General features: G+C 35.5%; 1 protein-coding gene across 38 annotated transcripts in view; it reads right to left on the bottom strand.

The window, feature by feature from the left end:
- The window catches only part of VPS13B (vacuolar protein sorting 13 homolog B), a 784,482-nt gene that overhangs the window by 706,579 nt on the left and 63,896 nt on the right, over positions 1-14,007 (bottom strand). For all 38 annotated transcript variants that reach the window (XR_006060874.2, XM_060393910.1, XM_042254441.2 and 35 more), the window contains exon 7: positions 12,635-12,809. Coding sequence is in view for 37 of the 38 variants with exons in the window: in XM_060393910.1 (XP_060249893.1) it covers positions 12,635-12,809 (175 nt within the window). In the remaining variant the exon portion in view is untranslated. The remainder of the gene's footprint in view (positions 1-12,634; positions 12,810-14,007) is intronic.

Below are 14,007 nucleotides of genomic sequence, written 5' to 3' on the forward strand. Positions count from 1 at the left end.
AAAACTTCCCTAAAATGGGGAAGGAAATAATCACCCAAGTCCAAGAAACACAGAGAGTTCCAAATAGGATAAACCCAAGGTGAAACACCCCAAGACACATATTAATCAAATTAACAAAGATCAAACACAAAGAACAAATATTAAAAGCAGCAAGGGAAAAACAACAAATAACACACAAGGGGATTCCCATAAGGATAACAGCTGATCTTTCAATAGAAACTCTTCAGGCCAGGAGGGAATGGCAAGACATACTTAAAGGGATGAAAGACAATAACCTACAGCCCAGATTACTGTACCCAGCAAGGATCTCATTCAAATATGAAGGAGAAATCAAAAGCTTTACAGACAAGCAAAAGCTGAGAGAATTCAGCACCACCAAACCAGCTCTCCAACAAATTCTAAAGGATATTCTCTAGACAGGAAACACAAAAGGGTGTATAAACCCGAACCCAAAACAATAAAGTAAATGGTAACAGGATCATACTTATCAATAATTACCTTAAACGTAAATGGGTTGAACGCCCCAACCAAAAGACAAAGACTGGCCGAATGGATACAAAAACAAGACCCCTCTATATGCTGCTTATAAGAGACCCACCTCAAAACAAGGGACACATACAGACTGAAAGTGAAGGGCTGGAAAAAGATATACCACGCAAATAGAGACCAAAAGAAAGCAGGAGTGGCAATACTCATATCCGATAAAATAGACTTTAAAACAAAGGCTGTGAAAAGAGACAAAGAAGGCCACTAAATAATGATCAAAGGAACAATCCAAGAAGAAAATATAACAATTATAAATATATATGCACCCAATATAGGAGCACCGCAATATGTAAGACAAATGCTAACAAGTATGAAAGGGGAAATCAACAATAACACAATAATAGTGGGAGACTTTAATACCCCACTCACACCTATGGACAGATCAACTAAACAGAAAATTAACAAAGAAACACAAACTTTAAATGATACATTAGATCAGTTAGACCTAATTGATAGCTATAGGACATTTCACCCCAAAACAATGAATTTCACCTTTTTTCAAGTGCTCATGGAACCTTCTCCAGGATAGATCACATCCTGGGCCATAAATCTAAACTTGATAAATTCAAAAAAATCGAAATCATTCCAAGCATCTTTTCTGACCATAATGCATTAAGATTAGATCTCAATTACAGGAGAAAAACTATTAAAAATTCCAACATATGGAGGTTGAACAACACACTTCTGAATAACCAACAAATCACAGAAGAAATCAAAAAAGAAATCAAAATATGCATAGAAACTAATGAAAATGAAAACACAACAACTCAAAACCTGTGGGACACTATAAAAGCAGTGCTAAGAGGAAAGTTCATAGCAATACAGGCATACCTCAAGAAACAAGAAAAAGTCAAATAAATAACCTAACTCTACAACTAAAGCAACTAGAAAAGGAAGAATTGGAGAACCCCAGAGTTAGTAGAAGGAAAGAAATCTTAAAAATTAGGGCAGAAATAAATGCAAAAGAAACAAAAGAGACCATAGCAAAAATCAACAAAACCAAAAGCTGGTTCTTTGAAAGGATAAATAAAATTGACAAACCATTAGCCAGACTCATCAAGAAGCAAAGAAAGAAAAATCAAATCAATAAAATTAGAAATGAAAATGGAGAGATCACAACAGACAACACAGAAATACAAAGGATCATAAGAGACTACTATCAGCAGTTGTATGCCAATAAAATGGACAACGGGGAAGAAATGGACAAATTCTTAGAAAACTACAATTTTCCAAAACTGAACCAGGAAGAAATAGAAAATCTTAACAGAACCATGACAAGCATGGAAATTGAAACTGTAATCAGAAATCTTCCAGCAAACAAAAGCCCAGGTCCAGATGGCTTCACAGCTGAATTCTACCAAAAATTTCGAGAAGAGCTAACACCTATCCTACTCAAACTTCCAGAAAATTGCAGAGGAAGGGAAACTTCCAAACTCATTCTATGAGGCCACCATCACCCTAATACCAAAACCTGACAAAGATGTCACAAAAAAAGAAAACTACAGGCCAATATCACTGATGAACATAGATGCAAAAATCCTCAACAAAATTCTAGCAATCAGAATCCAACAACGCATTAAAAAGATCATACACCATGACCAAGTGGGCTTTATCCCAGGGATGCAAGGATTCTTCAATATCTGCAAATCAATCAATGTAATTCACCACATTAACAAATTGAAAAATAAAAACCATATGATTATCTCAATAGATGCAGAGAAGGCCTTTGACAAAATTCAACATCCATTTATGATAAAAAAAACTCTCCAGAAAGCAGGAATAGAAGGAACATACCTCAACATAATAAAAGCTATATATGACAAACCCACAGCAAACATTATCCTCAATGGTGAAAAATTGAAAGCATTTCCCCTAAAGTCAGGAACAAGACGAGGGTGTCCACTTTCACCGCTACTATTCAACATAGTTCTGGAAGTTTTGGCCACAGCAATCAGAGCAGAAAAAGAAATAAAAGGAATCCAAATTGGAAAAGAAGAAGTAAAACTCTCACTGTTTGCAGATGACATGATCCTCTACATGGAAAACCCTAAAGACTCCACCAGAAAATTACTAGAGCTCATCAATGAATATAGTAAAGTTGCAGGATATAAAATCAACACACAGAAATCCCTTGCATTCCTATACACTAACAATGAGAATGTAGAAAAAGAAATTAAGGAAAAAATTCCATTCACCATTGCAACGAAAAGAATAAAATACTTAGGAATATATCTACCTAAAGAAACTAAAGACCTATATATAGAAAACTATAAAACACTGATGAAAGAAATCAAAGAGGACACTAATAGATGGAGAAATATACCATGTTCATGGATCGGAAGAATCAATATAGTGAAAATGAGTATACTACCCAAAGCAATTTACAAATTCAATGCAATCCCTATCAAGCTACCAGTCATATTTTTCATAGAACTAGAACAAATAATTTCAAGATTTGTATGGAAATACAAAAAACCTTGAATTGCCAAAGCAATCTTGAGAAAGAAGAATGGAACTGGAGGAATCAACCTGCCTGACTTCAGGCTCTACTACAAAGCCACAGTCATCAAGACAGTATGGTACTGGCACAAAGACAGACATATAGATCAATGGAACAAAATAGGAAGCCCAGAAACAAATCCACACACATATGGACACCTTATCTTTGACAAAGGAGGCAAGAATATACAATGGAGTAAAGACAATCTCTTTAACAAGTGGTGCTGGGAAAACTGGTCAACCACTTGTAAAAGAATGAAACTAGATCACTTTCTAACACTGCACACAAAAATAAACTCAAAATGGATTAAAGATCTAAATGTAAGACCAGAAACTATAAAACTCCTAGAAGAGAACATAGGCAAAACACTCTCAGACATAAATCACAGCAGGATCCTCTATGATCCACCTCCCAGAATTCTGGAAATAAAAGCAAAAATAAACAAATGGGATCTAATTAAAATTAAAAGCTTCTGCACAACAAAGGAAAATATAAGCAAGGTGAAAAGACAGCCTTCTGAATGGGAGAAAATAATAGCAAATGAAGCAACTGACAAACAACTAATCTCAAAAATATACAAGCAACTTATGCAGCTCAATTCCAGAAAAATAAACGACCCATCAAAAAATGGGCCAAAGAACTAAATAGACATTTCTCCAAAGAAGACATACGGATGGCTAACAAACACATGAAAAGATGCTCAACATCACTCATTATTAGAGAAATGCAAATCAAAACCACAATGAGGTACCGCTTCACACCAGTCAGAATGGCTGCTATCCAAAAATCTGCAAGCAATAAATGCTGGAGAGGGTGTGGAGAAAAGGGAACCCTCCTACACTGTTGGTGGGAATGCAAACTAGTACAGCCACTATGGAGAACAGTGTGGAGATTCCTTAAAAAATTGCAAATAGAACTACCTTATGACCCAGCAATCCCACTTCTGGGCATACACACCGAGGAAACCAGAATTGAAAGAGACTTGTAGACCCCAAATGTTCATTGCAGCACTGTTTATAGAAGCCAGGACATGGAAGCGACCTAGATGTCCATCAGCAGACGAATGGATAAGAAAGTTGTGGCACATATACACAATGGAGTATTACTCAGCCATTAAAAAGAATTCATTTGAATCAGTTCTGATGAGATGGATGAAACTGGAGCCGACTATACAGAGTGAAGTAAGCCAGAAAGAAAAACACCAATACAGTATACTAACACATATATATGGAATTTAGAAAGATGGCAGTGACGACCCTGTATGCAAGACAGGAAAAAAGACACAGCTGTGTATAACGGACTTTTGGACTCTGAGGGAGAGGGAGAGGGTGGGATGATTTGGGAGAATGGCATTCTAACATGTATACTATCATGTAAGAATTGAATCGCCAGTCTATGTCAGACGCAGGATACAGCATGCTTGGGGCTGGTGCATGGGGATGACCCAGAGATGTTATGGGGAGGGAGGTGGGAGGGGGGTTCATGTTTGGGAACACATGTAAGAATTAAAGATTTTAAAATTAAAAAAATTTTTTAAAAAATATGATATTAAGAAAAATAAAAATCAATGATTTTCTTATTAGTGAATAACAGACACCTGGAGCCAGTCATCCTGGAAGGTGAAGTCAAGTGGGCCTTAGGAAGCATCACTACAAACAAAGCTAGTGGATATGATGGAATTCCAGTTGAGCTATTTTAAGTCTTAAAAGATGGTGCTATGAAACTGCTGCATTCAATATGTCAGCAAATTTGGAAAACTCAGCAGTGGCCACAGGACTAGAAAATATCAGTTTTCATTCCAATCCCAAAGAAAGACAAGGCCAAAGAATGTTCAAACTGCCGCACAATTGCACTGATCTCACATGCCAGCAAAGTAATGCTCAAAATTCTCCAAGCCAGGCTCAAAAGACGTGAACTGTGAACTTCCAGATGTTCAAGCTGGATTCAGAAAAGGCAGTGGAACCAAAGACAAAACTGCTAACATCCACTGGATCATCAAAAAAAAGAGTCCCAGAAAAACATCCACTTCTGCTTTATTGACTATACCAAAGCCTTTGTGTGGATCACAACAAACTGTGGAAAATTCTTCAAGAGATGCAAACACCAGATCACCTGACCTGCCTCCTGAGAAACCTGTTTGCAAGTCAAGAAGCTGCAGTTAGAACTGGACATGGAACAACAGACTGGTTCCAAATTGGGAAAGGAGGTCATCAAGGCTGTGTATTTTCACCCTACTTATTCAACTTATATGCAGAATACATCATGTGAAATGCTGGGCTAGATGAAGCACAAGCTGGAATCAAAATTGTCAAGAAAAATATCAATAACCTCAGATATGCAGATGACACCACCATTATGGCAGAAAGCAAAGAGGAACTAAAGAGGCCCTGGATGAAAGTGAAAGAGGAGAATGGAAAAGTTGGTTTAAAACACAACATTCAAAAAACTAAGATCATGGCATCTGGTCCCATCAATTCATGGCAAATAGATGGGGAAACAGCGGAAACAGTGAGAGACTTTATTTTGGGGGGCTTCAAAATCACTGCAGATAGTGACTGCAGCCATGAAATTAAAAGACACTTGCTCCTTGTAAGAAAAGCTATGACCAATCTACACAGCATATTAAAAAGCAGAGACATTACTTTGCTGACAGTGGTCCCTGTATTCAGAGCTATGGTTTTTCCACTAGTGATGTATGAATGTGAGAGCTGGACCGTAAAGAAGGCCAAAAGCCAAAGTATTGATGCTTTTGAACTGTGGTACTGAAGAAGACCCTTGAGAGTCCCTTGGACTGCAAAGAGATCAAACCAGTCCATCCTAAAGGAAATCAGTCCTGAATATTCATTGGAAAGACTGATGCTGAAGCTCCAATACTTTGGCCACCTGATGGCCCACTCATTGGAAAAGACTCTGATGCTGGGAAAGATTGAGGGCAGGAGAAGGCGGCGACAAGGATGAGATGGTTGGATGGCATCACTGACTCAATGAATACGAGTTTGAGCAAGCTCCAAGAGTTGGTGATGGACAGGGAAACCTGGTGCTTTGCTGCAGTCCAGGGGGGTCACAAAGAGTTGGACACACTGAGCAACTGAACTGAATTAGTGAATAACATCTTTCTTATTCTACAGATGAAAAAATCATAGCAAAGAACTTTCATTTGGTTATAAATTGGCAAACTCAGGATTTAAATTCCAACTACTGTAACTTATTCCATCTTTTTAAAGATAAAATCCATCAAGGTCCTTTAACATTATTCTAACAATACAAACAAGAGAGGCAGATCATCATAGAATTTAGGGGAGAAATTATTTTTAAACAAATTCATGGTATAAGCAGCCGCCAGCAGATTCACTCATATCTACTCTTCACTGATAAATCTATAAATACACATACTCAATTAAACATCATCCTCATTCAAACTCACTTCTAGGTTTTCTGGCAAGAAAAACAACTTTTTTAATCCTCATGACAAGAGATTTTTGGAATATCATAAACTTTTAAGTCACAACACATGCCTATAGACCTCTTTCAGCTGGGACAAAACTTGATAAATAATAACTAGAGTACCTAAAATACAGTACCAAAAGACGTTAGTCATTTTACTTCAACATAAAATAGTAAACTTACAAATCCAGAAAATGTTTTATATCATCTTCATATCTTGCTATTTAACCATAAATACCATATAAATTTCTACTGAGGAATAAATAAAGCTTATTATTAACTGTCCCTAATAAGATCTCAAATAGGGCATCATCACTGAATATCATCTTGGTAATAAAACAAAAAGTCAGACCAACTCAACCCAAGACCAGTCTGGGTCCACAGAGCTGAACTCTGGACCTCTCTTATCAAAGCCATTCAACAGAAGGAGTATCCCACTGCTTGCTCTTCTGAAGCAAAAGAAACATCACTCAGAGAATTCTAAGAAATCAGTCACTATAATTCACACTTATTATTAATTAATAATGAGAGGTTTTTTATGAAAGATGCTTTTGAAGTTCCAAATCCTTGCTTACTCCTTTGTCAAAAGAATGAACTAGGGGGAAAAAAAAGAATGAATTAGAACCTGGAGAAGAAAAAAGCATCTCTTTGATCTCTGGTCAGAATTTCTTTAAATATTCTTTGCCTTTGAAACAGTGCATCTTAACATAGACGCATTGGCAGAATTCAGGAATTTCGTAACTTTCAATGAAAAAATATATATTCAGTACTTAACTAAAATGAAGCATTCTTCTAATTATGAATGCAGGTAACAAATCACAGTTACACCACTAGTACCTTCAACTCTAAAACCTAAAGAAATCATAAATATATCAAATAACACTGGTGAAGCTATCTCAAAACACTTTATACATGTCAGTACTTTGAAACTATAATAGGTATTAGACTTTCTGCTATACTTCACTGTTCAACATGTTAATACTGAAGCACATATTTAAAAACAACAAAAAGACAAAATACAGGAAATAACAGGTTTCAGACACTGGACTTCAGGCAATGAAGGACAGTACGTTCTGAGAGAAGAGAAACAAGAGAAATGAGTTTGACTGGCCCAGCTTACTGTCTGGAATGAGTTTCCAAGCTACAATAAGAAAGAGGGAATCCAAGTAGAGCTCAGAGTCTCACAGATGAGAAAACAGAGTACTGAGTGTAGGCAGACTAAGGTGTCTAGAGTTTGCAGAACAGAGCACCAAACAAGGGGACCTGCTCAGAGAGAGTGAGCTCCTGAGCCTGCAGAGGGCCCCACTCCAGTCTTCACCTGAGTATTCATCAGTTTCATGTAAGGAAACTAAGGCCTTTAAAAGAATAACCAGAAAGGGGCAAAGAAAATACTCCGCAAGGCTTACAACCGTGAATAGTCTGTGTTCCTACCACCAAGAAAGAGAAAAGCTCTAATTCACAGAAGACCAGGTACAGTACTCAAAGGGGTAATTATCTCAATAACAGAATAAAATTGGGCTTAAGCTAATGGCTGCTAAAGGTTTTAGAACCCATCTAAAAACCTTTAAGGCAAGACAACTGAATTAAATTGCTTCCAAATAACTTAAAATGTTTTCTAGAACACAATAATATCCAACACACAACAAAATAAAATTCACAATGTCTAGCATCCAATTATCAGATGTGCAAAGAAGCAGGAGGATATCACAATGAGGAAAAATAAAAGTTAGTCCACAGAAAAAGACCTGGTAATAACATATTTCATAGCATTAATAAATGAAAACATTAAAACAGCTATCTAAATAAAATGAAATTCAAAAAAAGCACATTATTTTTAATAATCCCAACTGAACCTCTAGAGATGAAAAATATAGTATCTGAGATGAAACATAAAGTAGATGGAATTAACAGCAGATTAGCTACAGAAGACTAGTCATCTTGAACAGAAATATAAATTATCAAAAGTGAAACCAAAAAAATGAAAGGAAAAAGAAAAACATTATGAAGAGAACATCAGAGAGCTCCGCAGAACTTCAAGCAGCACAATATATGTGTTATTCAAGTCCCCAAAGGAGGAGTAAGGGGAATTGAAACAGATATTTGAAATAATACCCCCAATTTTTCTAAGTATATCTGAAAACTATAAACTCACAGATACAAAAACCTTAATGTACTCCAAGCACAAATAACACGAAGGAAAGGACACGAAGACATTAAAATCAAGGTGCTTAAAACTTTCCAAGGAAAGGTTCATTGGCTTTACCAGTGTGTCAAAAGAATCTGCAACATGCACAATAGAAGGTTAAGAATTTCTGCTTTAGACAGCTGGAAGAAAAAAACAATTCAGATGTGTTTGGAAGCAAGCAACCTTTTTCTTTACAAAAAAAAAAAAAAGAGCAAACCTCATCTTCTTAGAACACATAAAGGAATAGTCATAAAATTTTGAAAATTGCATTCAATCAAAATTTAAAACTGCTCAAGAAACACCTATTAGAAAATGAATTAGGCAAGTCAGAGACCAGCAAAAAAATATTCCCTAGGGGTATTTGACACGTATTGTCATTCTTGAATTCAAAATATATAAAGAACCACCTTTATTCATAGCCAACTCACTTCGCTGGACAGCAGAAACTAACGTTAACACTGTAAATCAACTATACTTCAATAAAAAAGATTAAGGGAAAAGTCACCAATCAGTAAGGAAACAAAAAAGTTTTAAAAATAGGCAAATATTTAACAAATGGCACAAAGTCAGATATAGTAATTGTCAAAAATCACACCCAGAGAGATGTTATGGGGAGGGAGGTGGGAGGGGGGTTCATGTTTGGGAACGCATGTAAGAATTAAAGATTTTAAAATTTAAAAAATAAAAAACTAAAAAAAAAAAAAAAAATCACACCAAAAAAGTTCAAAATAATTGATCAGGGAAGTGCAAATTAAAACCACAATGAGCAACCACAACATATACATCAGAATGGCAAAAAGTGAAAAAGAACTGACAACAACAAATGTTGCCAAGGATGTGGAGCAACTGGCATACACTGTTGACGGGAATGTGAAGTGAAGTCGCTCAGTTGTGTCTGACTCTTTGCGACCCCATGGACTGTAGCCTACCAGGCTCCTCTGTCCATGATATTTTCCAGGCAAGAGTACTGGGGTGGGTTGCCATTTCCTTCTCCGGGGATCTTCCTGACTCAGGGATCGAATCCAGGTCTCCTGCATTGCAGGCAGACGCTTTACCCTCTGAGCCACCAGGGATGGGAATGTAAAATGGCACAATTACTTTGGGGGAAAAGCCTGGTAATTTATTTTTTTTTAAAGTATGTAACAATTCTTCTGTTAGGTATTAAACCAAGAAAAAGAATAGCTACATGTCTTCAAGAGACTTTCAGAAGAATGTCCAGGTCATCTTCACTTATGATAACCAAAACTGGAAATAACTCAAGCATTCATCAACAGGGTAATGTCTAAATAAACTATGTTACATTCATATGGCACAGTCATTCAATGTACTTAGCAATAAAAAGGAAACACACACTGATATATATAACAATACAGATGAACCCCTAAATACTATGCTTTTAGAGCAGTGAAAATACTATGATACCATAATGATTGGATACATTTGTCCAAACCCACAGAATATACATCAGCAAGAGTGAACTTTAACTAAACTACTGACTCTGGGTGATAATGATGTAGGTTCATCAGCTGTGATAAGTAGAGGGATGCTGATAATGGGGGAGGTTATGCATGTATGAGAGCAGGGGTATATGGGAAATCTCTGTACCTACCCTTCAATTTTGTTGCAAATCTAAAATTGCTCAAAAAATTAAGTCTTAAAAAGTTTTTAAAAATAAAAAGTAAAAAAATATATATATTATGCTTAAGGAAAGAATCCTTTCACAGAAGAATTTATACTGTATGTTTTCTATTTACATGAAATTCCAGAATCAGCAAAAACTAATGCATGGCTTCTTTCTTTTTAGAGATTCGTAACAGGGTTTTCTTGAGTGGAAGGGAGGGTGGGCAGGCAGTTGGAGCAAGGGAAGTGACTGAATAGTGGCATGAGATAACTTTTTGAGATATTAATGACATATTTTGATGAGTGTCCCGTATCACACAGGCATACACATTTCTCAAAACTTCTTAAATAGCATACTTAAATTAACATTTATGCATTTCACCTTATGAGTTTAACCTTTTAAAAAAAAAGAAAAAGAACTGTCAATAAACATAAACTCTAGATAGGGATATACTGCTGAAATCTAGTGGTGAAGTACATTGATGTCCATAACTTAACCATGAAATGCAGCAAAAACTGGTTGAATTGATGGAGGGAAAGTGGTGTTAGATGAACAGATACATGATAAGCAAATGTGATAAATATTCACTGTAGAATCCAGATGATGAGTAGATCCTACACATCTACTCAACCACATAGTGCCTGTTGATTGTATAATACTTTCAATTTTCCATATATTAATACTTGAAATTTACCATAACAGCATGGTGGAGAAAATGAACTGACCAGCTTCTATATGCTAGGTTTTGTTCAACTAGTTTTTGTTCTATCAGTTCTGTCATATAACCCTAGGAACAGAACTGATGGATAATATAGTAACTCTATGTACAACTTTTTGACAAACCAGATTGTGTACCATTCCCACCATCTGTGCTTAAAGGTTCCAATCTTCCCACATCCTGCCAACACTTATTATGAGTCGTTTTTAATTTTAACTACACTGGTTAGTAGCTATAAAGCACTATCTCATTGTGGTTTTGACTTGTATTACCCTTCATGACTAATGATACTGAGCATATTTTCACATGCTTGTTGGCCACCTCGATATTCTTTCTGGAAACAGCGCTATAAAGGCCTTTTGCCCACTTTTTAATGGGGTTATTTGTTCCCAAGTTTTAAATGCCCTTTAGCTAAAGCCTCTAACTATAGAAGTCAATCATCACCTTTTCCAAATTTTTCCTGAGACTCAGACCAACACAAGTCAAAGCCTACCACTCCTTTCACCATTTTTCTACTTCCAATCGTTAATACCTCTAATATTAGTAAGTCAAACATCTGCCATCCACTTAACTGTTTAAGTGCTTAACTAACTGTTCACATGTCTGTCCACTCCAAGGTACATTAAGATTTTAAATCTGTCTCTGTACTTTCCCACATTTCTTTATCTCTGCATTCTCCTACATTCCCAGCAATAATGTCTTACACACAAATAGGCTTTAGTAAAAGTATAATGAACTGAATAAGTGAAATTAACCCACTAAGTATCTTTCAATGAAGTAATGCTCCAATTAATTAACTAGGTATCCTCCAAAACATACAGTTAATTAGGTATAATTATAGTTTATTATAGACTATCCTGGTCGCTCAGTAAAGAATCCACCTGCACTGCAGGAGACCTGGGTTCGATCCCTGAGTTAGGAAGAACACTGGGAGGGCATGGCAACCCACTCCAGTATTGTTGCCTGGAGAATCCCCATGGACAGAGGAGTATAGAGGGCTGCAGTCCATGGAGTCACAAAGAGTTGGACACAACTGAGCATCTAAGCACAGCACACATAGTTAATTATAATTACATATGATAATTAAGTATAAATAACTTAGTTAAAATAACTCAGTGAGACTTTATAGAAAAGTTATCAATATAGCTGCTCCTGAACAACAAGGTAGTTAGGAGTACAAGATGAAAATCCAGGTATAACTTTATAGACAACTCACCATCATATTTACAGTTCTGTATCCGAGGATTCAACCAACCATGGATCATGCAGTTTTACTGAAAAAATTTGTGTGTAATTGGATCTTGCACAGTTCAAACCCATGTGTTCAAGGGTCAACTGTACTATAACTTACTAGGAAATGTTAAGGTTGGACTATCCTTTTATATAATGTATATTCTGAACACTTATACCTACTAGAAATAGTCAAGTTATTTTTAGCATGTAGAAAAAAGAAAGTGAGAATAATAAGCAAAATGTAGAAAAGAAAAAGATCAGTGTTAAGCAAATCATCCCATCATATTGGAATAATATAAACCATAATCTAATGTTGTAGCTTTTCAAGTTTCACAATGGTGAAAACACTTGTAAGAACAACAGTTATAAAAACTTTGTTGTATTTACCTGTAACATTTCCCAACATATCTTTATTGTGACAAGTAGAATCTTCTGTTTCTCCATCTTTAAAATTTCCTATTTCTCCATAGTAAAGAGCAATCCCAAGTTGCATTATACGGATAAACATAGGCAACTGTTGATCAGTGATAGAAAGTTTCAAACTCTCTACTAAGGTATGAATCTGTATTTTGGAGAAAACAAAAGCATCAACAAAAGTATATTCAAAGAGAATACCATTTAAACATAAGTACAGAAATGTTAAGCCTTAAAATGGAGTACCATAGGAAAATGTGTAATGTCTCAATGTTTCTAATATTTAAGGCAAAATGACAGTTCTAAAATCTTAGAAATTTAAACAAATTTTCCTATGATGATCACTATCTTTAGACAGAAGCAATGTTAATCCCAACTAAGTGCAAATAGAAACATGAGAAGATACAGTCACAATGGATTTCAAGATTACTTTTCCAAAAATCTTTTAACAAAATTACCCATCCTATAATACTAAGAGTATAACAGTACTCCAACAAAAACCATAAAGATCTCTGTCACAAATAAGAATAAAGTTTCATAATGTCATTTTTTAAGTCATTAATCCACCCTTTCCAGCTTTATTAACCAAAAAGAATGCAAACATATCCTAAAAACATACGTTAAGTGAGCAAACTTCTAACACTATAACTATGAAAGTATGCATATGGTAAAATAATTTTCAGATATAGAAAACAAAGTGAAAACATGACCAGGAAAATTTCTCAAACAAACTTTAAATAAAAGAATTAAACATGGTATAAAATTTACAACATGAATCAATTATAAGAAGTAAGACTAATTATTATCAGTAGGACATAAAGTCAACAATCAAAGTTCTCCTTATAGAACAATACATCAATAAAATATAAAGAAAAGCTCAATATAATAATTTCTTGTTGCTAAATAAACATGGAATAAAACCAATTAAGCCATAAAGTCTTTTGGAAGGTTTATTTTAACTAACTGGTATTTGAGTGTCTATGAAACTTGAAAAAGTAATGGCAATCAGCATATCTTTAGGGATAAAGGCACAAAAAAACTGTACTTGAAGGGAAACAAGTTATACAGGGTGGTATAAAATACCATACTCAAATATGAGTACAAGTTTTAAAAACTGACAAAAACCATACACCAAATAGTCTATGAAGAGGTTAAGAAAATTGAGGAAGGGTTGTGCAGGTGTGCAATGCAGGCCTGCGAAGCTCTTCTGAAATCTGACATTTATCTGCCACATTCTTTTAAATACCATATGGCACCAACAGCACCAGTGACAGCTGTCTTAGCAAAACCAACCTCAATCCTGTATGCACATATGTATGCACTTAAAATCTTATAAACATACATAC

The sequence above is a fragment of the Ovis aries genome, chromosome 9, assembly GCF_016772045.2.
Source record: "Ovis aries strain OAR_USU_Benz2616 breed Rambouillet chromosome 9, ARS-UI_Ramb_v3.0, whole genome shotgun sequence".
Lineage (NCBI taxonomy): Eukaryota > Metazoa > Chordata > Mammalia > Artiodactyla > Bovidae > Ovis > Ovis aries.